The sequence below is a fragment of the Grosmannia clavigera genome, assembly GCF_000143105.1.
Source record: "Grosmannia clavigera kw1407 unplaced genomic scaffold GCSC_113, whole genome shotgun sequence".
In the NCBI taxonomy this organism is placed as follows: Eukaryota; Fungi; Ascomycota; class Sordariomycetes; order Ophiostomatales; family Ophiostomataceae; genus Leptographium; species Leptographium clavigerum.
Window position 1 is genome coordinate 1,302,373 of NW_014040831.1, and position 26,060 is coordinate 1,328,432.

General features: G+C 58.2%; 9 protein-coding genes across 9 annotated transcripts; 6 read left to right on the top strand and 3 right to left on the bottom strand.

Annotated features, from left to right (window-relative positions):
- Positions 1-218: 218 nt before the first annotated feature.
- CMQ_3912 (serine/threonine-protein kinase) lies at positions 219-6,019 on the bottom strand (the record flags this gene model as incomplete). Its single annotated transcript, XM_014319850.1, has 5 exons — positions 219-1,586; positions 1,654-2,255; positions 3,455-3,716; positions 3,776-5,562; positions 5,644-6,019. The coding sequence occupies 5 exons, from the start codon at positions 6,017-6,019 to the stop codon at positions 219-221; spliced, it is 4,395 nt and encodes a 1,464-aa protein (XP_014175325.1).
- Positions 6,020-8,002: 1,983 nt separating this feature from the next.
- Positions 8,003-8,617, top strand: CMQ_3741 (uncharacterized protein; the record flags this gene model as incomplete). The annotated part of the gene is made up of 1 exon (XM_014319679.1): positions 8,003-8,617. One exon carries the CDS (start codon positions 8,003-8,005, stop codon positions 8,615-8,617), a length of 615 nt encoding a protein of 204 aa, XP_014175154.1.
- A 2,569-nt stretch (positions 8,618-11,186) lies between these two features.
- CMQ_3614 (uncharacterized protein) lies at positions 11,187-12,140 on the top strand (the record flags this gene model as incomplete). The annotated part of the gene is made up of 1 exon (XM_014319552.1): positions 11,187-12,140. One exon carries the CDS (start codon positions 11,187-11,189, stop codon positions 12,138-12,140), a length of 954 nt encoding a protein of 317 aa, XP_014175027.1.
- Positions 12,141-12,659: 519 nt separating this feature from the next.
- CMQ_4059 (actin-related protein) lies at positions 12,660-14,603 on the bottom strand (the record flags this gene model as incomplete). The annotated part of the gene is made up of 1 exon (XM_014319997.1): positions 12,660-14,603. The coding sequence occupies one exon, from the start codon at positions 14,601-14,603 to the stop codon at positions 12,660-12,662; it is 1,944 nt and encodes a 647-aa protein (XP_014175472.1).
- Positions 14,604-15,074: 471 nt separating this feature from the next.
- Positions 15,075-17,383, top strand: CMQ_4105 (flap structure-specific endonuclease; the record flags this gene model as incomplete). The annotated part of the gene is made up of 2 exons (XM_014320043.1): positions 15,075-15,225; positions 15,285-17,383. 2 exons carry the CDS (start codon positions 15,075-15,077, stop codon positions 17,381-17,383), a joined length of 2,250 nt encoding a protein of 749 aa, XP_014175518.1.
- A 734-nt stretch (positions 17,384-18,117) lies between these two features.
- Positions 18,118-20,070, top strand: CMQ_4021 (uncharacterized protein; the record flags this gene model as incomplete). The annotated part of the gene is made up of 1 exon (XM_014319959.1): positions 18,118-20,070. The coding sequence occupies one exon, from the start codon at positions 18,118-18,120 to the stop codon at positions 20,068-20,070; it is 1,953 nt and encodes a 650-aa protein (XP_014175434.1).
- A 323-nt stretch (positions 20,071-20,393) lies between these two features.
- On the bottom strand, positions 20,394-22,713 carry CMQ_3546 (DNA directed RNA polymerase 3 subunit; the record flags this gene model as incomplete). The annotated part of the gene is made up of 4 exons (XM_014319484.1): positions 20,394-21,632; positions 21,689-22,456; positions 22,529-22,591; positions 22,702-22,713. 4 exons carry the CDS (start codon positions 22,711-22,713, stop codon positions 20,394-20,396), a joined length of 2,082 nt encoding a protein of 693 aa, XP_014174959.1.
- Positions 22,714-23,312: 599 nt separating this feature from the next.
- On the top strand, positions 23,313-24,858 carry CMQ_3438 (ubiquinol-cytochrome c reductase complex core protein; the record flags this gene model as incomplete). The annotated part of the gene is made up of 4 exons (XM_014319376.1): positions 23,313-23,573; positions 23,656-23,830; positions 23,882-24,699; positions 24,763-24,858. The coding sequence occupies 4 exons, from the start codon at positions 23,313-23,315 to the stop codon at positions 24,856-24,858; spliced, it is 1,350 nt and encodes a 449-aa protein (XP_014174851.1).
- Positions 24,859-25,394: 536 nt separating this feature from the next.
- On the top strand, positions 25,395-25,755 carry CMQ_3381 (mitochondrial ATP synthase epsilon chain domain containing protein; the record flags this gene model as incomplete). Its single annotated transcript, XM_014319319.1, has 3 exons — positions 25,395-25,426; positions 25,503-25,617; positions 25,687-25,755. 3 exons carry the CDS (start codon positions 25,395-25,397, stop codon positions 25,753-25,755), a joined length of 216 nt encoding a protein of 71 aa, XP_014174794.1.
- Between the last annotated feature and the right edge of the window lie 305 nt (positions 25,756-26,060).

Genomic DNA, 26,060 nt, shown 5'->3' on the forward strand with positions numbered 1-26,060 from the left:
GCAACAGCTAAAAGGTGCAATTATTCCGGTACGGACTGTTTTACAAACGATTGCGACAAGACGAGACGAGAATGAGACAGAAACGGGCAGCAGCAGCCCGCAGTCTCGGCCGAAAAAAGGGCAGACCATGAGAACAAACACCAAAGCAAAACGGCAAATCATGAAAACCCTGCACCAGCTCCAGCTCGCCAGCTCCAGCTCGCCGCCTTAGCCTTCCACTACAGCCCCCGCGGGATCAACGGCTGCTTGGCCATCAGCAGCGTGACGCTCTCGCGGGCGTTCTGCGACGCCCAAATGCTCTCCTTGCCGCCACGCCGCCAGGCATCGCCGGCCAGGAGATCGCCACTGCCACTGCTGCCACTGCCGGCAGCACCACGCACCGACTCGCCCATGATGACCTCGAGGTCGCGCTTCTGCGAGCTAAGCCACTGGCGCACAAAGCCGGCCGGGTCGGTGGCCAGGGCCGACAGGAACTCATGCTTGCTCTTGGACATGGCCACGGCCTGGATCAGCACTGCTAGCTGCTCGTCCAATCCGGCCACGTCGCGCAGCAGGCTCATGTACTGCGCGCTCTGCACAAACGGCCGCAGCTGTTCTCGCAGCGGGTCGTCCACGGCCACCTGCACGTCGTACACCGTCGCTACCGGCGTCGCGCCCTCCTGCTGCCGGTGGAACGCTTCGTCCACCCGGATCGTGTATGCCAGCTGCACCGGTGCCAGCGGCCGGATATGCGCATTGACGTACTCTTGCAGGAGAGGGATGTAGCCGACATCGTTGTTGACGAGCTGTAGGTTAGCATGAGGTAAAGAATCGAAGATGTAGAGAAAAAAGAAAAAAAAGAAGAAAAGAAGAAAAGAAGAAAAGAAGAAAAAACACACCTTCCGCAGCTGCTCGTCACACCGAAAGTTGCGCTTCTCCTCGTCCTCCTGCAGATGCAGCAGCCGAATGTACTCAAACAGCCCCATGACCGCCTCTGCCCGTGTCGCCTCCCGCATGTCCACAATGTCGCCCAGGATCTCGTCCAGCTCAAACCGCTCCGGCTCCTCGTGCCGGAACAGGTTGATCGTGATGTTGACGTTCTCGTCGCCCGGCCGCTTAAACGTCAGCTCGTCAAACTCTGCCGCCACCGGCTGTGCTGCTGGCGGCTGTCCTGGCGCATGGATCACGCGCTCCGGCCGCTTCCACTCCACCGTTTTCTGGCTGCCCACTGCCGTCTCGCTCCCCTTCTTGCCGTTGTTGAACTCCACCGTCATCGCCCGGAAGAACTGCGTGAATCGGTACCGCGACGGCTTGGCCCCGTCCTTCTTCTCCTTCTTGTCCTTGCCCTGCTGATCGACATCCATCGCCTCGCCCGCAGCCCCTTCCTCCTTGACCGCTGAGTCGCCCGCGCCGTTCTTGTCTGCCTTTTCCTTCTCGACCCCGTCCTCCTCGTCTTCGTCGTCGTCCAGCAGACGGCCCTCGATCTTGACCCGGTACGACGCCTCCGCATTCGTCGAGAAGTTGAAGCTGTCCACATTGCCGCCGCCGTTCTGCCACAGCTGGTTCTCCGCCGTATTGGTGATCCAGATGCGCAATGTTTTGAACCGCTGCCACCCAACCGTCAGCATTTCCTGTCCTTTCGTCCATTGCTCTCGCCAAGCTCCCTCCTCTCACCTTGGGAATGTTTCGCTGCATGCTGTCGACAATGTCTAGACGCTTGCGTGTCATCGTCGCGTCCAGCCGCCGCTCAAAGTCGCGTAGCTCGCGGTACCGCTGCACGCCGTCGCCCACCACCACGTCCTCCACCCCGTCTGGCATCGTCTTGTCCGTCGGCTTACGGCTGCGTCGCTTCGCCGCCTCGCCTGCGTGGTGCTGTTGTGCCTGCAGTTGCGCCTGAGCTGCCGCTGTCGCTGCCGCCTGTGCTGCCGCCGCCTGCTGTTGCTGCTGCTGCTGTTGCTGCTGTTGCTGCTGCTGTTGCTGCTGTTGCTGCGCCATTGCCACCTGCGGCGTCAGGTGTGGCGCCATGCCGTGGGGACCGGCCATGTGGTGCGGCGTCATGGGCGCGCCCGCGTGATGCACTTGCTGCGGATGTGGCGGCATCTGGGCGACGTGGTGGTGTGCGATCATCGGCATCGGCGCCACGTGGTGCGGCGTCATTACCTGCTGGTGCTGCTGGTGCTGCTGCATCACCATGTGCTGCTGCGGCGTCATCGGCGCGTGTCCGTGTGTGGCCATCGGCGCCATGTGGTGAGGCATTCCCGGAGCCATCATAGGAGCTGCAGACAGAGAGAAGAAGCCGGAGCAGAGAAACCGGTTAGCGGATGACGGCGCGAAAAAATTGGAGCAACGGATGGAAGAACTGGAAGAACTGCAACAAAAAAATGCTTCTTGTCCGCCCTGGAACACCGGCTCTTGAGGGCGTGACAAAACTTTTTCCGGGGCTCGTTTTGCTTGGGGCCCTCTATTTTCAAGTCCTACATACCAGGTCCACCTCGCCGCGCATTGGGAGCAAGCCCATGCGGCGACCGCTGTGGCGGAATCTGCTGTGGATAGGCACGGTAGCCCGGCTGCATCTTGTCCAACCCCTAGCCAAGTACCTTTTGTCTCTTTATTTGCTAGCGGCCTTTCTACTTTATCAAGGACCGATTCGATTTGTCCCTTGATTGACACCTCGACTTAGTATGCGTAGCCTAAGAGATCAACTCGTGCCAAGTGGAGAGAAAGTAGTCCAAAGAGGAAAGCCCGGTAGCTTCGCAATGCACTATCTGTCAGACGGCCGGGCGGGGCGTCGTGTGGATTTTCGTGGTGGGCTGGAAAAGGTGTTCGTGTTTCCGTCTGTGTTGAGTATCGTCAGAATTCTGATAAACGCGGCCGCGTCCATTAAATCGACAAATTCACAAGGTTGGGGACTGCGACAAACTGGGACCCGCTAAGCGCGTCCAGCAGGTAAGATACGTCAGCTAGCCGCATATACGGAGTATGCACTTACATGCATGTACCTTTAATCAGATCACGTGGCTCGTCACATGGACATATCTCTTTTCCACGGGACGCCTTCCATACCCGCTCAAGCAACTTACGTATCTTGCTTTGTTTTACTCTTGACTGGTAGTTGGTGTTGTTGTTTTGCTATCTTCCGGCGCCATGCTACAAACAAAATACCAGATTACAAAAAATGCTATTCAAAGACAAATGCCAGTATGAATCCAATGGGGAAAAGGTGTAGGGAAAGAGAAGGAGAAAAAAGTAGACAAGATCGAAGAAGTAGACAGGGCAGGACTCTGTCTGCAAAACGGCCGGCATGTAAACCAAGAGGCAATCTCTTTAATACAGCGCCAGATCCTCACCGCTGTCGCTGTCTCTGCTGGACTGTTGTGATTCGGCCGACTATACTATCGTCACTCCAAGAGCACGCTTCAAAATTGTGCCCCCAGTCCATTTTTTGACTGCCGTTTGCTGAACCGGTTTCTCTTACGTTCCGAAATCGCCGGGTCGTCACCGTTGCCTTGGCTTTGGCCAGCATATGCCCCGCGCCCCCCTAGTGTACTGGATGGACTTGACATTGCAGAGGGCATCTCCCCGAACTCTTCGCTCCGGTACGATGCAAGAATGTTTTGCGACAGCGCCAAGTCCTTCGCCCGCTCCAGCGACTCAATCCACTCCTCAACTGTGGCCATACCAGCCTCCGGCGAAGCAGGTCCAGACTTCGCGTCCTCAAACGAATAATGTGTCCCGCCCTAGTCAAAATGTCAGCTGCTGCATCGCCTGGTACCAGGGCACTAAGAGCTCAACTTACTGTGTCGACGCACCAGATGGCCTGTCCCTTTGCGTCTGTTTGCGCTCTCCACACGCAGTCGGCGCTGAGAAGCGATAGTTCTTGCTTTGCTTTCTTCTCATCGCCGCCCGCAGGCGCAAGCACAATCCGTCCACCCGAGGTTACTATGACCAGCCGTTGCCGTTTCTTTGTCGTGCTTCCGCCGAAAAACCGGGCAAGCTTCTTATGTCCATCCCCGTGCTCGCTGCTCTTCCCATGACCGTTGTTCGGAATCGGTGCAGATATGACCATCAGATCACCTAACTTGAGTATACGCTCGTTCTGCTTGGTCAGAACCGGAGACCAGTCGAGGTCCAATTGTGTTGGTGGCGGAAGCTCGGCGATAACTCTTGGCCGGGAGCTTTTGTTTGGGGCTTGCGTTTGAACACCTGTACTTGCACCAGTACTAGGTCCCCTTGACGTAGAACTTGGTTGCTGTGCTGTTGCCGAATTGCCGCCCAGCTTGATGATGCCTGTCTCCTGGCTCGGTGGTACATAAGGCTGCAGCCTTGGCGACTTCGTACGCCAAAGTTCCTTCCCAAATTTTTGACCGTCAAAGAACTGGTGGTTCATGATATGCTCGATCGTGAGACGCCGCGCTGGATCCAAAACAAGGCACCGTTCTACCAGGTCACGAGCTGCGTCTGGGAAGCCATGCGGGAAATCGTATTCAAGGTTGACAATTTTCTGGAAAGTCAGGTACTCGGATCCGCCCTTGAATGGGGGTCGCCCGACCAGAAGCTGATAGATGATACATCCAAAAGCCCATAGGTCGCTTGCTTTGCTCGCAGATTTGTCCATCAACAGCTCGGGGCTGACGTATTCGGCGGTTCCAACAAAAGAAGCCGAACGGGTATCTCCTGTTACTGTCAGCCCTCCGCTGTTATCTGCGGGCCGAGGATCTCTGGGGTCCGGTAGCAGTTTTGCCGTTCCGAAATCAGTGATCTTGACATGCATATTTTCGTCGAGAAGGACGTTTTCCGGCTTCAGGTCGCGGTGGATCACCCCCCTTGAATGCATATACTTCAGGGCGTCGAGAATCTGGGCACCATAGAACCGAGTGCACTCCACATTAAACGTTCCGGTTTTTTTCAAGGTCCCCAAGAGCTCACCCCCACCGCAAAGGTCAAGGACGTAGTACAATGAAGACTCGTCTTGAAAGGTGTAGTACAGGCGAACGATGCCAGGGTGTTCGGTGAGGCGATTCAGCGTGTTCTTCTCAATGTTGACGTACTTGACTTTCTTCTCCTTGATGATGTGTCGTTTCTCAAGAACCTTGATTGCGTAGTCTTTCCGCGTTTGGCGATCCGTGGCCAGGTACACTGAACTGTAAGAACCTTCACCCAAAATTCTGCCAAATGAGAAATCCTGCACGCCCTTTTTGACCGTTCGCAAGACCGGTTTGCCAGAGGCATCCACTTCTCTCCTGACGCTCACTGCCGCTCCTCTTTCTTTCCACTCGTCAACGCTTTTTGGCAATGACGCCTCTGACCCAAGCGGTAGAGAATGCGACGTTGTGGGTGGGCGATCGTTGGAGGGAGTCGTCGCATATCCACCAGCCATGCCTTTAGAACTTCGTCGGGGGGGCAGTGGGCTGTTGCCAGACGATAGGGGCGGATTCTGCCGGGGCCCGTTATACGTCCGGTCTGTGTGACTTGACTCTCTTGTAGCCACTGAAGAAACGTAAGTTTGGGTGGTAGAGCGTGAGTCGCTCCGTGACGGTATGCGGTACGACGCAGATCGTGTCGGCTCATTTCGCAGGCCGCTAACTGCAGAAGGTGATGTCATGTCAGAATTCGAGGCGTTAGATCCGGCATATATGTTTGACATTGGCCTTCCCGGAGATGTACCTTTTTGGTATACCGGGCCGTGGGCGTGTGAGTATAGGTCCGAAGAGGGCTTTGCAGAGGGGTCGGTGCGCGGATACATTCCACCGGCTGAATGGGAAGGTCGAAAGGAGGCAGCCGCATTCTCCTCGGTATATTGTTGCCGCTGTGAAGCAGCTGGACTGGGATCTCGGGATGGTATTTGTTGTACTGCTAGAGACGAAGGTTGTGCTAACAAATCGTTCTCTTCTGGTATGCGGCTGCCGTTAGAAAACTGTGCCGACGGTGCTTCATCGTATGTACTTGTCGGCGCAACATCCACGGCTGCAGATTCGGCATCATCGGGGTTGGCGATGCGCAAGCCGCCCAGAGCCTTAGACAGACTTATATCTCCGTTCATCGCGGCGGCGGAAGGGCTGCGTCGGCCGCGGGGCGGGGCGATAGATGAGACTGGCAACCAAAGCAGATGGTATGAGATGGGAAGCAGTCAGCAGGTACCGATCACATCCACAAAGTGCCTCTCTGCACGACGTGTGTTCCAGCTTATGGGCCAGAATCTAAAAGGATGATTGGCCGAGCTTTTCAGCTTCCATCGGGGCTCCGTCGGGCCAGACTCGATGTTGTATGTCTTCAAGATAGTTCGACGGCTCGTTCGCGGCAGGTGTGGGTTGTGTATTTACAAAGAAAAGAAAAATAAAAGAAAATAGACGTAAGGCAGGCGTAAAGCGGACGCGGAAGTTGCAGGCACGGACAGAGATCCTCTATGGCTGTACGTAGAACTGATCCAGAGTAGTTTGGCTAGCGGCTTCGACTAGACGAATGTGAGACGGCGACCGTGAGAGCTTGCTGGGACAAGGAAGCTATCCCGACAACCTCTCCGGTAGCGACAGAGTAGGGCGACGAAAAAGGAGAGAGCACACGGCGAGTGGATGGAAAGGTGGAAAGGCACTTGGCGTCGAAGGCGAATAACAGGGGACAGTCGTGGAAGTCTGCAGCACAGTTTAGGGTCAGGAGGCTCGTCCGCGGAACAGGAAGGGAGAGCAGACGCTCGACAGTCTGTATAGAGAGGCGTAAAGGAGAAATACCACGAACCAGTAGATATAATACTCCCGCTACCGGCCCAGCCGCTCGGGACTCGGTGTCACTGGCGATGACTGTCGAGAGGTGGCCAGTGGGCGAAAGTTGGAAGCAGGGGTGAAACATAAAACAGAGAAGCAAGAAACAGGAAACAGGAAACAAAAAAAAAACGAATGCTGGTTAAAAATAACAACGAGAGAACAGAGCAGGAGTGGCTGCCGGGAAGCAACCCAATTGGCAACAAATGGCCGACTTGGTCGAGGAAAGAGCGAGGAGGTTTGCGGTGTGCAGAGAGTAACGCAGAAAACGAATCGTTGGGTGGTGGTGGTGGTGGTGGTTGTGGCTTGGAGGCGTCTGCATTTCAGCGCTACTACCTCGCTCAGTGCATACCACACAATCAGCACACTCAAGTGGCACACGCCAAAAAGCGGCCTTTCCTGGACCTACGAGTAGTGGGCGACAGGTCTTTTGGATGGATTTCCGGCCATACAGCTCTAGAATTAAGGCACCCTTTCACGGAAATTGGGCTCTATCGTTTCTGAATTGAAATGAGCATGGCAGGTGCAGGTTGGCCACCTGCCTTGTTTTACGAGGGAAACTCGCTCAGCGTCCTGCGCGATGTATCCCAGAATAGAATCCCAACTGCACGCTGTCGCGTCCACGTCATATCTGACATATATCTCCTGTACTCCAGCTTTAGCTCGTTGCATATTATACTTTCCTCTTCGTTTCGACGAGTACTCCGTACTCCGTACTCCGTCTCCCCCCTCAGCTTATTACATAGCATCTTGTTTCCTTTCCCCCGTTATGCTTCAGCTTCGAATCCTTGTGGAGAAGTGGCCCGAGGGAAATTGGCAGCTCCATCTGCCCACTCAAACGGGTATTTCGCCATGTAATTCGCCTCCTTTTCGGCCACATACATTATATGCATATAACACGTGTAATATACATCCATATAAGAACATGCGCGGCGCTCCGTGTGGCATGTACTAATCCGAGCAATCGCGGTTATCGTCACCTTAAACACCCGGTCTTGCCATTCATTAACTTGAAAAATGCGCATGTGCACGCTACCACGGTGGGAAGGTACGCGGCCATATCTGCCCTGCTCCTGCCTTTTACGATGTCCACATTTTGGACAAAGAAATCTCTGTGCATACAGACAGCACGAGCTGGCGGCTGTTTAGCCATTAATTTCGAGGATGAATACACTTACAGCTAAACACGTCTAAAACCTACAATCCCATTCTTCGTTCTGCATTTGACCGCACTTCAGTCTCAATGACATCATCTGGCATCGCATACCATGATACGACTTCCACTGACAACACTTTTTGTGACCATGGACGAAGTGAAAGGGTACGAAACCCGCCAGCCTATCAATGTGGCGCGGGCCGTGGGAGATGCTCACGGCACAGCGGGTCAGATTTACGAGCAGGACGAAATGAGCATGAATCCTGTGGATACTGAAAGTCAGGCACAGCCAACAGCATTTCGGGGCCCCAGGCCGAAGACGCCTGAACAACGCCATTCAGCTGCTCGGAACAACTTGGTGATACGTTCGACCTCGCAGCAGTCGACAGTACCGCTAAACGAAGAACTCCCCTTTGTTAACTATACTGGCTCGCGCACTCAGATCGTACCCGACACTAGCTTAGGCATCGGGCTAGTTGCCGGTGCGGATGGCGATCCAGGGAGCGCCGCAAATCACAACGTAGATGATGACGCGGAAAAGGTCACTCCCACTTCCAGTCGCCTTAGTGAAGGTCTGTCTGAACGCAACACCCGTCAAGGAGCAGTCTCCAACAGTCCACAATCTGCTAGATGGCTAGCCATGCCTCCACAAAGGGCATCTCCGGCTTGGAGAGCCGCCAGGCAAGATCACTCACAGGCTACACCCATCGACGAGTCACCTCGTTAGCTGCGAGAGCCACATCTGCCCGGATCTTTCAATAAGCAATCTCCTTTTCAGGAGCCTTTTCAAGGAGGCGAGATGGACGCGGCCTTGGGCGCGGCCATGGAAGCATTAGCACTTGACGAACTTAATTCGTCTGCCGAAAGTATACCGAGCCCAGGTGTCCAGGTATGTGCAGAACCCCTTTGATAAGATGTATGCCATTTGGTGCAAGCCGTACTCCGAAGTAAGCCTGACACAGGGAACTATGGGACATTTCGATGAACCGGAACAGGAGACTCAGTCCCGTTAAAAACATCATGTCGCGCCTCACAGGAAGCTTTAGATTATGTCGATTAGTCATTATCGGCGCTACAAAGGTTAGGTGCATAGGCGTCAGTAACTTTCTTGACGTCTTGCCTTCTATTGTGTCAGGACCATCGATACCGGGCGAATCACCACAAAAGTGGTTTCAGGGGGGCGTATCATTCGGACTCCAGAAATGCCACTAATAGGAACTCGGCGCAGCAGACATGGCTGTGCTACTATGTATGCTCAGCGTCTGCCTAGATAAGGCATATGACAAGAAGCGGCCATGCAAATTATACGAGTTTTTTGTTCTTGACCTGCAAGACTGGCGGTGTGCTCAATCGAAATCGCATAACTAGCTATTCACAAACCATAGTTATGCACATATGTCCTCAGTACAAAGTAGTCGTATTCTATAATGCAGATTGCACAATAATTGTGCGCGACTACACGCTAAGGGTGGAAAACGTCGCGAGATTGAGCACTATGGAAGGCACTACCCGATCGCGGAATAAATTTGCCGGAGCTGCCGAAAGACCAGCTCACCAACGAAGGGGGGATATGTGGGGCTGTCGGATGGCCTGCTTGCAATCAGGGCTTCCGGAGGCTTGGAGTAACAGATCGCTAGTCCACACCAGGTGTAGCATTGTATTGGCTTACGTGCTTCTTCTCGGCGGTCTCTAGAGGAGTACGGAATATGTACGTATGAGCTATCTCGGTGTGCGGCTGAGCGACATTGCATATTGCTAGTGTCTATGTCTCTCGAGGCTCCTTTGGAAGAAGACTACTCACTCACCTGCAGTTAAAATCACGCCAGGGCGTCTGTACGTACATGCCCTCGGGCCACGGGCAGAGATACAGTGTGCAGTACCGTGCGTTAGGATGATGCATGCTATCTAACACGGAGTACGGAGAACTGCAAGTACTGTTGCCGCTTTCCACCTAGCGCGAATCAGAACTCGGCGGATCCTTTGGCACAGTGGCCAATCGCCAATAAGATGCACGGTTTTGGCATTCCGCCCTAGTCATTGCGACGCTTTGTCAACCCGCGTCTTCGTCGCGCATTATGCTCTGGAAACGTGCAGACGAGTACATACGACGTAGAGCACGCTGTTGATTGGTGTGCTGCAAATTTCAAAGCCTATGTAGCTGGTGCCGAGATGCAAGTGATAAAGAGGGCACGTGGAAAGGGTGAAGGAGGAAGGAGGATGTTGCTCTACCTTGACCTACGTTAACGTGTTGCCGTCCAGAACATTGGTAGTTGGCCCGGTGAAAGGGCAGGTGAGATACCCAACAGGCTTACTACGCAAGGAAGAGGACCAATATCTTTGTCTTAAAACTGCCAGGAGGGTTTAGTGCTATAGCACATGATTGTGCCAATGGCTCGTTTGCCTTCCGTGAGACGTAGTCAAGAATGGTTCAGGCCGGCGTTTTCTGGCATTCGTGTTACTAGAGTACCTAGATGCGACCTAGTAGACGTGCAAATGCACGTATGTCTCGGGAGTATTGGCTCAGTCTTTTGCAAACGGTGAGCTTCTATGTTTTCTTTCTTCTTTTCTTCGCCTTTTTTTTATCATTTTTTTTGTTCCCATTATTTTCCCTCTCTTCCTCTGCCACACCTACGGAGCTCCTGCCCTTCTCATATTCCCACCCATCCATCATCCATTGCTCGTCCGAGCAGCCACTCCCTCTCACGTCTCCTGCTTCCCACACTCCCCGGCACCACCCTCGCGCCTTCCCTTCCCATAAATACTCCACCTGCTTCCGTCTTCTCTGCCCTACGGGTTCTTTCATTATTATTTCTATCTCATCCTTCTAACCTTTCGCCCCTACAATTTACCTTGTTGCACACTCGTTGCACTCTCGCTCATATTATCCTTCGTCTCCTCTTCGTCCCCTTTCAGAATTGCTTTACGCCAACGTGCTTTTGCCTCAACTAACGGCAGCGCCCCTTACCTCCAGCCTTGCTCTGATCGCAACAGCCACGTCCACCTTGGGCCCTCTCCTTCGACGAACCTCCCGCCGCCTTCTTTCGCCTTGCCCAGCTCGATTCCGCCGTCAAATTAGTGTCTCTAACATCCCCTTGTGCTCACTTACACTACACTGGATTGCTTTTCATCTTTTATCCAACCCCCAGCCGTCACTGCCCTACCGATTGATATTGACCATACAGAACTATCCTCTACTGAGCTTTAGAGCCACAATCCATAGCACTGCACGCCTTCACCTCACTTGCGTTCGCATTGTCACCTCACAGTCGCATTTCTCACAAGCAGGACAGATCAAAATGGCGTCGTTTGACTGTACTTCCTCACCTATCCTGACCATGACACCTCAATCCGCGCATCAAGGTTCCTTGGACCGGCGCTTCTTCCCCCACCCATCTGCATCATTTGGTCTCCCTTCATCGTGGACACAAGGCCTCGGACAGGCTTTTGCGCCTCCTCCGCGCGGTCGCAAGCGGTCCAGAGACGAAGCTGCAGTCAACCTCGACTCCCCCGAGAAGGTGCCACCGCCGGCCGAGACTGTCAAAGACGACGAAGACGAGTGGGAGTACGGCCCTGGCATGATCCTCATCAAAAAGAGCAGCGGTTACGTGCACGACGCCAGCACTCAGTCAGGCACTTGGCTGGAAGAGAGCGCAGCAGCTTTGGAAGCGCAGCGGCAAGAAGACGCCCTTCTCGCACAGCGGCGCCAAGCGCAAGATCGGCCATCTCTGCGCAGCCATAAGTCGTCGCGCATCGATCTCTCTGCCCGAGCATCGGCGCAAGCTGGCAGCTCTCGGACGAGCCTAGGGCACGACCTCTCGGACGCGTCGTCCAAGACGCCCAGCGGGGCTGGGTCGCAACCGATCATCGACGACTTCACACTTCATCTCGGCATTGGATGGAGTCGGCTGAGCGAGGACGAGCACATCCAGGCTGCGGCGCGTGGCTGGGCACGGTACATTGAGAAGCACTATCCGGTGACCGAGCCCAAGATTCTTCTCGAGAGCAAGGGGCTGGAGTCATACCTGGTCGAAGCACGTGAAGGTTTTTTCCTCTTCGGGATCGACCTGCACCAGGGCCGGCTTGTCAGCAGCGACGCGCAGCGCACTCTCGCCAACCTCAAGTGCAATCCGCCCGTCTTCGACGGCGAGCATGTGATTACTGCTGCCGGCACGCCACGGGCTACAGGGATGGGGCTTGAGCAAAGCGGTGCCGCACAGGCATCGGCCGACTTGGACATGGACATGAATTAATGGGGTGACCATCTGCACTATGGGTTTTGGGGCGTTGAAGGGTTTGGGATCAATGGGATGTTGATGCGCGGATACGGTGGTGGTGTGGGGCTGGCCAGGGGAGCAGGAAAGGAAAAAGGTAATCTTCTATCGTCGTTTTTCTTCGTCTTTCTTTGTCTGGACGTACTCTCGTCATGTATCGGTTGTGTTACCACGACGAGAGGACGGCAACGCCACAAACGATATAAACTGTACAAAACCAACCGGGATTACACTTAACAATTTTAAATTGAGCAGGCCCATGGCTTGGCGTCACAGCAAGGAATCATATATGATGACGCCGGGCTACTACCCATTAAAGACACTACGTGCTTTCGTGTAGGCCGTAAGCTATCCGTAGCTGGCGGCTACATACGTAGTAGTACAGAGTCAATGCAGTCTGCAAACGAGTGGGTTATACACATGTACTCAGAACCTCAGTGCTTAGTCATCAGGACCCATCTACGGGCTAGTATGGCATGTCTTTCTTCCGGCGAACAATTACGTCGTTCCCCAAGCACCGAGCGTCCAGGTGGCGGTGCCGGTGCCAGTGTTCCCCGAGGCACCGCCGCCGGTGACGCTGCGCATGGCGAGGCCAGCGGCGCCACCGGGGCCCATGCTCTGGCGCTGGAGGGTCTTGATGTCGACGTCGGCCGGGCGGACAGCTCCCAAGGCGCCGCCCTGCTGGGTCCACTGCTCGCGATCGACGGCGGCCAGAGTGGGCACGCGCAGCTGTGTGAGCAGGCTGGCGCCGCTCCAGGCGCCGAGGGTCTCGACGGCGCGCAGCTGGCCGGCGCTGGGTGGACGGATATTGCCGGAGCTGCTGATGCTCTCGCTTCGGGCACGAGCCTTTTGCAGCTCGGCCTCGACGGGATCAGGTTCGGGCTGGGCGCTGGCGGCATCGTGCCACTCGGCGTCGGCGGAGAGCGTGGCGGTATGGGCAGTGGTGCTGCCGGTAGCGACAGCAGCTGCAGCAGCAGCTTGTAGCAGCTGCTGCTGGCGTGTGGTCCTCTTGAGCTTCGGGTTCTCGCGGAACTGAGCGACGGCCTTGCCTCGCACGCCATCCCAGCCCTGTTCGGCCACCAGGCCGGCGACGTCGTCAAAGATGCGTCCGCGCAGGCCAAGGACGCCGGTACAGCCGCCGACAAAGACGATACGGGCCATGCAGGTGGCGCGCACGTCGACGGGAAGTCGCTGCAGGTGGCGGAAGAGGAGCAGCGGTACCGGCAGCTCCTCGTCGTCCCAGCTGGCAGGATGGATTTCGGCGCCGGGATTGCCGCTGGTGGCGCCAAAGAACGTCACCTCACACGGCTCGGCCAGCTGGTCAAAGGCGAGCCGGATCGTGGCCGGTGGCGTGCATGACTCGAGGGGGATTTCGGTCGTGCGGCTGCCCCGGCGATTGTGTGTTTTGTTGGTAGTGTTGTTGTTGCTGTTGTCGTTGTGATTGTTTCGCCTACTGCCGGCGTCCTCTACCGTCTCGTCCGTCTCGGCCACCGTGGCTAGGCCGGCCTCTGTAGGCAGGTTATCGCCGGGACGCACTGCTGCGGCTGGTCGTCCCGGTTTGCACCAGACCAGCCGTGTGGCCACGTCCTCGCACTCGTCGAAGCTGAGCACGTGTGTGCTGCTGTCCCGGCTCGGCCGTGGCTGCTCTGGCCGGCGGTCGTGTGGCAGCAGGCCGGCCAGCAGATCGTGCACCTGCTGGATCAGCATGCGACCTGCCCGTATTGTCCGCGTGCAGGCCACCTCGCGGTACTCGTACACGCTCGTCACGGTCGTCTCGGCCCAGCCCAGATCGACGACGAGGGCGCTGCGCAGGCCGGCTGCCATGGCTGCGGCCACGGGCGCTGACAGGAGCGAGACGCTCGGCGTCAGGAAGCGCCCAAAAAGGGTGTCGAGCGTGGCCGACAGCAGCGGAATCGGCAGAGTTGGCGGCAGGATGACGACCATCCGTCTGGGGCGCGAGTCGACCATGAGATACCTTGTGAGTGCATCCCGAAGGGCGCGCTCGAGCTTGTCGCCGATCAGACCGGCATCCACATGGCGGACATCCAGCTTCCAGAGCTCGTATGCGCTGTCCCATCCGTTGCCCGCACCTGCACCTCGCCAGTTGCGGCGGTAGCCGTCCTGCCAGACGCGCAGGTCGCCGACACGCCGCTGCTGCTCCGGGCCAAACATCATGGTACCCCGGCTGACGGCATCGCCGGCAAAACCGGCTACTAGCTTCCGTGCCCCAATCTCCATCACGATCGTGTCCTCCTCAGCCCGCAGTGCAGACGGCGACGCAAACGTGGAAGGGGCCGTCCGAAAGGGCGAGGGCCCGCTGGGCGTCGATGGCACCGCGCCACTGCGCCCGCTTCCCGCAGCAGCTGCACTGGCCCCGGTGGCACCTGTCCTGATGTTCGAGACGGTTCGATGCGCAAGCGAAGGATTGGCGACGGACGCCATGGCCCCGGCTGTCGGTGAGGCGTCCTCGGGAATCGGCGCCGATTGTGTTTAGAAAAGCAGGAAAACGCAAACAGCAAAAATGCACCCCCGGGATCTGTATGTACCGCGCTGCGTCAATCGTGTCGTATGGTCGTTGTAGTGGCGGCAGCTCGAGGAGCTCTATGACGATACATACTTTCGGCAGCTGTGGCGGTGCTTGTGGCGTCCCCACTGGTCCCTCTAGAGACGCCACAATGACATCCTAAAACAGCAATAGCATCAACAAAGGACATCACAAAAGCTCCGTACAGAACGACTACGGTCCGACAGCAATGCAGAACACGTGCTTCTTTGCTCTTGGAATTATGTTTGCTTAAAGTCATGCGGATATACGGGGGGTTTTCGTTACCTGGGTCGTTTGCTTTATTGTTTAGGTGATTGCTGGCTTCCATCTCTTTTGGCTTTCTCAGGGTTTCATTGTTGGCCTACACCATGGGTATTAAGGGAATCTACAAAGAGATTGGTGCCGGGAGGCGGATAGCCCTCCACCGGCTGGCTGTTGAGAGCCTCGAGACTCGAGGCCGGCCATTACGGCTGGCAATTGACATTTCGATATGGCAGTTCCAGATCCAGGCAGCTCGGGGTGAGTTTTCATGGTTCGTGTCCCCTATATTTTTCGTCTTGATCTGACGGTGCGTGCAGGCGGTGCAAACCCAGCGATCCGCACTCTGTTCTACCGTCTCGTCCGGCTGCTCGGCATACCCATCCAGCCCATCTTCGTGTTCGATGGCCCGAACAAGCCGGCGTTCAAGCGCAACAAGCGGTCGGCCAAGAGCGACGGCACGGCGACGGCCATGGCCAAGCGCCTGATCCGCCTTTTTGGCTTTATGGCCCACGACGCGCCCGGCGAGGCCGAGGCCGAGTGCGCGCTCCTACAGCAGCGCGGCGTGGTCGATGCCGTCCTCAGCGAGGACGTCGACACGATCATGTTTGGCTGCACGCGCACGCTGCGCAACTGGTCGTCGGCCACGGCCACCACATCTCCGCCCACACACGTGTCCATGTACGAGACCGACAGCCTGCAACAAGACAAATCCGGCCTCGACCGCGAGGGCATGGTGCTGGTCGCCCTGATGAGCGGCGGCGACTACCTGCCCGAGGGCATTCCCGGCTGCGGCGTCAAGCTGGCCTGCCAGGCGGCCAAAGCTGGGTTCGGGCGGTCGCTGTGTCGGCTGAAACGATCAGACACATCGGCGCTGGCTAGTTGGCGCGCAAACCTGGTGCGCGAGCTTCAGACCAACGAGAGCCGGTTCTTCCGAACGTGCCACCGCAAACTGCTCATCCCGGAGCAGTTTCCTAGCCTCGAGATTCTGCGCTACTACACACACCCCGTCGTTTCGCCGGTTGAGATCGTCGAGCGGGTGCGGGCCGACCTCGAGGCAGTCGAGGCGGCTGATCCTTTGGTCGTGATGCGGGAGAGACGGGTCGACATCCCGGGGCTGCGCGACTTTGTGGGCGAAACGTTTGACTGGACCGACCGAGCCGGCGCGATCAAGTTCATCCGCGTGTTGGCGCCCAGCCTCCTTTCCCGGATACTGCTCTTGCGATGGTCTACGGACGACGGGGCAGAGGACGGGTGGCCGTCTGTGGTAAAGGGCATCTCCAAGCAACGGACGCACGCCAGCACGGACGACACACCCGAGTTGAGAGTATCGTTCATCCCTGCCACCGTGGTCAGTCTTGACCTGGAAGCCGAGAATGACGCGCCTGCTGTCGCCTTTGGACGAGACGGGCTCGCTCTGAACAGCGATAGCGATTTCGCCGAGCCATCACCCGAAGAAGCTCACACGACTGGTGCCAGGAAGGCATCTGCCTACGATCCGACGCAAGCGGACGTTGCCTGGGTAACGAGAGCCGTTGTCGAGATTGGGGCGCCTCGAGCGGTGGAAGCATGGGAGAAGGGACAGAAGCCGAAGGCTGGCACCAAACGGACCAAAGAAAAAGCAGCAAACATCAAGAAAAAGACAGCGGCCGTGCCCAGCATGCCGACCGGCTCTCTCGATCGCTACGTGCAGGTGACAAAGAACGCAGGTAGAGACACGGCGGCAGTACAGGGCACTCTAGACGATAGCGAAGCCGACTCGGAGTCCGTCCAGCCACAGACAGCAAGACGGCTAGAGGAGCGGACAAGACTACGGCGCCAGCCACCGGTCGCAAACCCGTGGTCGCTGGCCGGTTCACAGGCGCCTCGGATCACGAAGTCAGCCGTCCGCGAGCCGCTGCGAGACTGCTCGAAGGTGAGCAGTGTGTCACCACCCAAACCCACCAGCTCTGTTGCAGCTGTCGTGGTGGACCTGCTATCGAGCCCGGAAGAGCCGAGGCTGCAATCGCTGGCCAAGACGAGGCGAAGCCGTGCAGCTGCGAGCCCAACAAGAAGTCCGAGAAAGACGGGAGTACGGAAGACAGAGGTAACGACAGAAAACAGCCAGGTGACAAGACCTCCGCGACAAAAGTCGATCCGCGACTTTTTGTCGCAGCCGGTGACCGTGGCCTTATCATCAGACGAAGAAGATGGGGTGGAAAAAGAGGCTGGAGGACGGGCAAGTGAGACAGGCGAGCGATCAGTGCCACCTGCCAAGTTAAAGACGGTGTACGTCCCCCGTCGGAGCGCAGTAGGCTACTTTCGCGAGGAGACGGTGGAGGAGGATGGGGCGGACGAGAAGACGACAGGGCATGCAAGACGAGGCTGGCGGAAGAGCGAAGTCAGCATAGTAGACCTCACGGGTTTAGACAGCGACTAGACACCTGTACGGAGTATTGACCGTGTCCACTAAACAGACTCTGACCGATAGCAGGCCGAGGCCAATCACGGCTGCAGCTGACTCGAGCATGAATACATGATAGAACCGGTAGTCAAGGGGAACAAAGAGGGAGAGCCCCACCAGCAGAGATAGGCTGTGTGGCGAGAATGCAGCTTTTCTGCAGAACCACAGCCACGCTGCAAGAAGGCAGGAGGATGGAGGGGCCGGATGCCTCCACTAAACGAGGACCCCTGTCAATGTGCCGAGTGCTCCTTCCCTGTGAATCGGTGACCAAGCTGCAGTCTTCTGACCTCGAGTCTCCCTGTCTTCATGTGAGGCAGTTGGATTGCGTTCATCCCCATTTTCCCGTACGTCGTAGTGACGCTTTTCGGATTTTTCCCCTGCTCCTTGATTTTCTGGGGCGAGGACGTGTCCAATGCTGGGCCTGTCGCATGTTCCATTTTTTCGTGCCTCCGAATTCTGATTTGCTGCCGAGCTCCGCAACGCATGCACCCACCTCTCCAATATAATTCGACGATAAACATCCAGAGGCCAAGGCGGCCTCTCAATTTCGCAGGCAAGGGCAAAACCGTCCGGGACATCGCGTTTGGAAGTGTTTTCGGTGTGCATGCGGATGACAAGTCGAACGAGAGCTTTTTTGTTATTGATCCAACCGGTCAACGACTCGCAAACCGCGACAGCCTCAACACGTCCTCGACGGGCGGTCCTGCCCCATGGTCGCTCAACTCGATTCGTTCCAGTCGTCCTCGCTCGCGTTCCGGGGGTCCTCCTCGGCTGTCGGCAGCGTCGGCGTGCCTGTGGCGACCACCTCTGTCGTGGGCGGTACGCCGTCGTCTCGATCCCGTCGCTACAACCGCAGCCATGTGGGCGGGACGTCGTACGTGCCGCTCAACGAGTTCCCGACCTTTAGCAACACGGGCGACGTCGAGATTGTCGTGCGTGTGCGATCGGGCCACGAGAACCGCTATCTGCTGCACCGCGACACGCTGGCCCGGTGCTCGGGCTTCTTCGAGGCCAGCACGAGCAAGGAGTGGTCGCGGGCACAGGTGGTAGGCGATGAAGCGGAACGACAGACGGCCGCAGAACTGCCACTGCCACCACCACCACCCGTCGCCCGGCTGCCGAGCGGTGCGGAGCTGGCCAGACTCGGCGCAGGTGGCGGCAACAGCAGCAGCACGACGGCCAACAGCAGCGACAAGACCGGCCGTCGATGGCGATACGAGCTGGACCTGGGCCAAGACGAGAACGACAAGCCGATCCTGGTGCAGAAGGAGGAGGACAGTCGGCCGACCGTGCCGTCACAGTCACTCTTTGGCGGCGGTGGCGGCCTCAGCAGCGGCCACAGCCTGACGTATCGGGGAGCCGGAGGCGGAAGCAAGGCAGCAGCGGGGCCGACACACAGCAACTCGAGCTTCTTCCGGTCGGTGGCCAACCTGACGCTGTCGCGCGAACATCACTCGTCGTCACGACGTCACGGTAGCGGTCACCATAGCAGCAGCAGCCAGAACCTGACGCACGGGTCGTCATCGCTGTTGCCGGCAGCGACGGCCGACGAGATCGACATCCTTCGCGACTACGACAACCTGTTCCGGATCATGTACAATTACGCGCCGCTGCTGGACGGCATCAACATTGCGGACGCGTACGTGCAGTGCAAATCGCTGCTAGCAGTGGCCGACGAGTACGACGCGCTGGGTGTCGTGGGCCCGCGCGTGGACCACCACCTGCTGCAGTTCCAGAGTCGGCTGTGGCGGCAGATTGCCAAGTACCCGATCAGCTACCTCCGGCTCGGCTACCTGGCGCGGTCGCGGGTGATCTTCCAGGAGGCGGTGGTGCACGTGGTAGGCCAGTGGCCGGCCGGCGAGCGCAGTCTGCGGGCAGCGATGCCAGACGCGGTGCTGGACCTGATCGAGGACAAGGTGGATGAGCTGGCTGAAGCCGTGGCCCGCGTTGAGTCACGGCTGTTCCGGCTGCACCTGACGACGCGTGGCGGCGAGCGCGTGTCGCCGTCGACATCGTATCTGGACTGGCTGGCCGTGTCGCTGTTTCGGCAGTGGCTGGCCGACAACACGACACCGCCGGCCGAGTCGGGCTCGTCGGCACCGCAGGCGCTTCTTCCCAGCAGCCGGGCAATGCCGGAGAGGCGTGGGAACGGGGGTGCAGACCGATATGGGCACCGGAATGGTGGTGCTGGTGCTGGTGCTGGTGCTGGTGCTGGCCACCATCGGAGCGGCCGGGCATCCTCATCCTCGTCGACCGACTCGGGCGGCCGCATGGGCGCACAGGAGACGGCAGCCCTGGCGCTGCGAGTGCGAACAACGACGGTCCCGCCGCTCTCGCCACCGCTCTCGTCGCTCGGACGGACCTATCGCACGCTCGGGACGGCCGGCGGGCTCTCGTTTCTCGGCCACGACGAGTGCAAGCGCTTCCTCAAGATGTCGCCCGACCTGTACAGCCGCGACAACCTGCGCCGGTTCGAGAAGCGGATCGATGAGATGAAGGCCATGGCGCGCGAGATTGTGCGCCCGCTCATGGGCAGCGGGCTCGAGCTGGACATGGGTCGCAGCAGCGGCGTCCATGGCGGCAGCGGGCCGAACGAGCACATCTCCTACTTTACGTGCACATATCTGAGCGATCGAGATCTGCCCTGGTATGTAGAGGGGTGATGTGTTGGGACGATGACACGTGACTGGCTGAGGATATTCGGCACGTGACGAGATGGATGATGGAGAGCTGGACTCTGACTGGATGCGGTCCATTTGGTTGCGCTAATGATAGGATCACGGATGATGCACGATATATGTCTTGACGGCCGCAGCTGCTTGCTGGTCTGTATGCCACTTTATGTTTTTTTGGTCATGTTACTGCGATTTGGTTGCCTCACATAGTTTAGGATACCCGTTACGAGGAGGGTGTGTGACAGTAGTGTTTGTGAGAAGAACCGCCTGTGTGAAGCCGCCGTAAAATGCTGGCCCTTGTCTCAATTCTATCAAAAATCCCGCAACGTCGCCACCAGGCTGTCCAGCCGCATGACCTGTCCGATCAGCTTCTGCTCGACGTCGCAGTAGCGCTGATACCGGTCAAAGTACTTTTTCTCCAGGGCCTCACGCTCGCGACCCTTGACGTCGGGCCGCTCGACAAACGCGAGCACCTCGCGGCTGGCCTGGCGATGGACGTCACGGACACGCAGACAGCGCGCCATGGCCTTGTAGGCGTGGTCCAGCAGCATGTCCTCGGCGCGGGCCACGTCGCAGTACCAGAGAAACACCGTCCGGCTGGCCGACCGGTTGTTGTCGCGCGGGACCTCCTGCACGTCGACAAAGCCGTGTGCCTGCAGCTCCAACATCTTGTGCTGCACCTCGCTCTTCTTCATCAGCGCCAGCCCCGGCAGCGTCTTCTCGTCCAGCTTGCCCTTGTCGCGCAGAATCCGCGCCAGCCGCAGTCCCTGCCGTCCCGTCTGCCGCTCAATCGCGTCGTCCAGCTCGGCCTCGCGCAGCCGTCGCAACAGCGGCACAAAGTCTACCGTCCACTGCCCGCGCTCGCAGTGTCGCAGCAGCTTGAGCCGGTCGTCGCACAGCAGCAATAGGTGCTGTCGCATCTGCTGCAGCCGCGTCTCTTGGCTCGCCGCGGCCGACGGCGCTGCTGCTGCCACGCCCTCGGCAAACTTGACTCGTGGCGTGTTGTGCTCGGCTTCGTTGCCGTTGCTGTTGCCGTTGCTGTGGCCGTTGCTGTGGCCGTTGCTGTGGCCGTGGCCGTTGCTCTCTCCATTGATCGCTGCTGCCTGTCGGATCACTGGCGTTAGATGCACCTCGCCCTCCGAGTCGTAGTCCTCCTCGTCCATGTCATCCTCGTCTGCACCGCTGCCGTCGCCATCGTCGCCCGCTATGAACGCGTCCACCTTGGCATGTCGCTCCAGCCGCTCGGCTGTCGGCACGTCGATCTCGTGTCCTGCCACCTTGCCGATCCCCGTGAACACGTCTAGCGACGGGCTCAGGTGGTCGAACACGTCCCACGTCTGGATCGCGCGCGGCCGCAGAAACTCGCTGCCTGCCGCGTCCATCATCGGGTTTGCACGGCACCGCGGGATCGTCTCGGTCAGCTGTCGCAGCAGCACCGCGTACACCTGCGCTGTCGTCTCGCCCACCGCCGCCGATGCTGCCTGCACCAGTCGCTGGTTGCGCAGCAGCACTGCACATCGCTCGTGGTTCACCCGGAGGATCGTTTTGGCCTGTCCTCGTTAGCACGACTGCTGCAAATCGCCCGCCATCCACCGAGAACACCTACATCGAGCGGAGTATCTTGGTCTCCGTCGTGCCCGTTGGCCACGTCGCTGCCATTCATCAGCTTCCGCAGCTTCTGCCGCCCGCCGCCGTTCATCTGCAGCGTCCGCTTCAGCTTGCGCGGCTCGTCCCGGAGCGCTTGCAGGTGCTCTGCCAGACGCATCTCGAACTCGTCCTTTTTCTTCCCCCGGATCTCTTCCGGAAAGTACTTGCGCGTCACGTATTCTCTCGCCTGCGTCAGCCGGTCCGGGAAACTATCAAAGCTCGCAGGGCTGACTACCTCCACCACCTCCGCCAGGATCAGCTGCGAGATCACCGCGTTCAAGTGGTTCATCGACCGGATCGCCGTGCCCTCGTGTGGCCCGCCTTGAGCTTGTCCCTCCGCCGCATGATCACCGTTTGTCTTGTCAACCCCGTTGCTCTCTCGCAGCGATGCCTCCCACCGTACAATCTTGGCCGTGTACGCGTCCTTCAGGTCGGCAATCCGCGTGTGGCCCAGCGCCAGCAGGTTCTGCACCACGTCCTTGGCCTCCATCCCGTACAGGCTCTCCACCATCTCCAGCACCTTGCCCGACCGCATCACGTTGTAGGCAGCCTCCGGGTTGGCATCGTACATGGTCGTGCCGTCAGCCGCGTTGACCTGGAAGTAGAGCAGGTCGTACTGCAGCAGGACTGCGAGCCCGTGTCGAAGCTGCCGTGGAGTCAAAGACGTGTGATGCGCCAGCTGCGCCACGCTGGCCCGTCCATGGTTGATCAGGGCCGCAAAGATTCGCTGCGACGCATGTCAGCATCACTGCAATCTGCAGGAGAGAGAGAGAGAGAGAGAGAGAGGAGAGAGCCGTACCGAAGGAAGCTCCCCATGAATATCATCAATAATCAGAGTGCAGAGCTCCGCTAGATTCTTCGTCTGTCTCATCGCATCGTCGTTAGCAGGCACAGCCTCTCGGCAATAGAAAAAGACATCTTCTGCAGGTCATCCGCCATGTAAGAGCAAAGAGCAATGCGCATGTGACTCACCACCGCCAACATAGCGAATCAAAACAACAGGTTGCTAATTCGCTCAGGTCTTTGGCATCTAGAGATCCTCTCACTATCTCTAGAGCTGCCACAAATGCTACCGTAAAGTCATTGAGAGGCGTGTATCGTATGGGAGAAATTTTCAAGAGACGCTCCGGCGGCCTTACTGCAGAACTTTTTGGGGGCCAACTAATTCACTGTCTGGCGTTCGCCAATTCAGCGGGTGGGCCACGAGCTTCCCAGCGGGGTCTGGCAGTGGGGAAAGAGCGGACGTCTCATGAGTTCCAGAGCCGCTCCCAGCTGCCAGCTGCCAGCCGGGCTAAAGGCGAGCCACCAGCTGGCGCTGTTTTTCCGTCGGTTTTTTTTCTCGCTGTCCGAAAATTGCTCGGAACGGTGGTTAGGCCGTGTTCTTCCCTGCGCGAAATGAAATAACTCGCAGACAATTGGATGACCACACTTCCCCCTGCTGAGGTTAACGGGAAAAAAATAGACAAGAAAATCAGCCCAGCCCGTCGAAGCTTCTCACGCCTCCTCGCACCCTCCTGCAACACCCTCCCCCAAGTCAATTGAGGCTCCACCCCCTCGCTCGCGACCGTCCCCTCGTCCGAACCATGATCTCGAGATCCGCCGTCTCAAGAGCAGGCCAGCTGGCCCTCCGGCGGCAGCAGGCCTGCGTCCGGACACAGACCCGTGCCTTTGCTGCCGCCGCTTCCGGCCCCTCGGCCTTTGAGCCGACCGACATCGCCGGCGTCAAAGTCCTGTCCAAGGATGGCCAGGGCCCCTCCACAAAGCTCGCAGTCGTCGCCAAGGCCGGCACCCGGTACCAGTCTGCGCCCGGCCTGACCGCCGGCCTTGAGGGATTTGCTTTCAAGGTGAGCGCGCCCGAACCCGGACCGTCAAACCGTCAAAACGGCCAATGCGGCATCCATCGCCTGCTGACCTCAAACGCCACAGAACACCTCGAAGCGCTCGGCTCTGCGGATCACGCGCGAGAGCGAGCTTCTCGGCGGCCAATTGACCGCATACCACACTCGCGAAGCTGTCGTGCTCGAAGCCAGCTTCCTCCGCGAACACCTGCCGTACTTTACCGAGCTGCTCAGCGAGGTTGTCTCGCTGACCAAGTTTACCAGTAAGGCTTTTCTCTCTCTCTCTTTCTCTCTCCCTCTTCTAACCGCCACAGGACACGAGCTGGAAGAGGACATTGAGCCGGTTCTGCACATCCAGCAGGAAAAGTACTCGGCCAACGCCCTCGCCCGCGCCGTCGACGGAGCCCACGATGCTGCCTTCCACTCTGGACTCGGCCAGGCCCTCTACCAGAGCACCGCAACCCACGTCAGCGAGCACGATGTCGCCGCCTTTGCCGACGTTGCCTACACCCGTCCCAACATTGCCGTCGTGGCCGATGGCGCCACTCAGACCGCCCTCGCCAAGTGGGTCGAGCCCTTCTTCAAGACGGTCCCGGCTGCACCCAAGAGCGCTGCCGCCTTGAGCACTGCCGCCTCCAAGTACTACGGTGGCCAGCTGCGCGCCGACTCCGCTGCCGGCAACGCCGTCGTCATCGCCTTCTTTACCGCCGGTCTCAACGCTGCTGACCCCGCTGCCGCCGTGTTGGCCTCCCTGCTGGGCGGCAAGTCCAGCATCAAGTGGGCTCCCGGCTTCTCTCTCTTGTCCAAGGCCACTACCGGCCTTGGAACCCAGGTCGTCGCCCAGAACCTGCTCTACTCCGACGCTGGCCTGTTCACCATTCAGATCAGCGGCGGCTCCGCTGCCACCGTCCGGAAAGCCGCCGAAGAGGCCGTCAAGGTCGTCAAGAGCGTTGCTGACGGCTCTGTCAGCAAGGAGGACCTCACCAAGGCTATCGCCAAGACCAAGTTCGACGTCCTGACCGCGGGCGAGTCTGGCAGCGCTGCCTTGACTGCTGCTACCGCCGCCCTGTACGGCGCCAAGGCTGCTGACACCAAGGCCTTCGAGGCTGTCAGCGCTGACAAGCTCAAGACAGTATGTGTCCCCCTCTCGCTCCCCCTCTTCTCACACTTGGTCGCTTGCTAATCCCCCTCCCAGCTGGCAAAGACCTTCCTGGACGGAAAGGCGTCGTTTGCGGCTGTGGGTGACCTGCACGTCCTGCCGTATGCTGAGGATGTCGGCCTCAAGGTATAAATTAATCAACGGTCGCGGATGTTATCTTGACTAGGTCGGGCAGGGGAATGAAGCTTTTGTATCAACAGTCGTCCGAAACCGCGGGCAGAACAAATCCTGGCCCGGCCTTGGGTTCTTTGTGCATATAACCCCCTCTTCTTAGAAATTCCAAAAGAAAAATGTGCAGTAGTCAAGGTGATGCTGGCTTGGGAGAGCCAGGGGGCGGAGCAGTCGGCGGTTGTCTATATATCTACAATACAGTTCTGATTTCACGAAGACCCTTCTATCTGCTTTCCTTTTCCTCGCCTTTTTTCTCCAGCAATTGCAGATCAACCGGTGGTGTAGCTCAAACTACGTGTCACGTGACTAGTCGGCTGCGACGGAGCGGAATATGTCGCGCAGATACTCCGTAATCCCGAGCTATTTTGATTTCTGGATTTTTCGTCCCCTTCTTCCTTTTCCCCATCGAACGAAATTGCCGACCGACCGAATCTCCAATACACCACCTACGCCGAATCCAATCAAGAAGCCGCCAGCTTCCCAATTATCAAGTCAAAATGGTGTTCGCGTGGAAAGCCGCAGGCCTGACGTGAGTGGCGCCAATGGGTAGAGGGACACGGAAGCAAGACTACGAGGAGCCGCCGACCTGACCGTTTCCTTATTAGCTACAACCGCTACCTGGCAGTCGCCAGCCGCGTCGTGCGTCAGAGCCTCAAGGAGGAGCCGAGACTGGCGGCTGAGCGCCGTGGCCAGGTCGACCTTCGGATCCAGAAGTGGGCGGTAGGTGCACACCCAACAATCCGCGAGGAAGAGGCTGTGTCAATTTGCTAACAAGGCTTGGCAATCCAGAACGGCAAGGCCGGCGAGCCGGCAAACCTGACGAACGACGTTGCCCCCGCTCCCGCCACCTCGGCATAAGAAACCCGATGTTCGGACGGCCGATCGACGAGATGGGGCGCATTCGACTGCATGTGTGAGGGGCGTCTTTGGGGGGCAGCGAGAGCAGCTTCTCGGCCGGCGGAGGATAGACGGGCTCTAGGAGAAACCACGCGAAGACAACGGCCCGTCAGCTGGCGCCCCGACTCCGTGGACTGTTTCGGTCAATCCTTTGTGCCAATTCGCCCATGTATTCGGCACGCCTTCATGCATGTCGGCCGAATCGTTGTGTCGGAAGAGCGATTGATTTCTTTTGTAGAGATTGAAAAACGAAAAAAATATGCAAC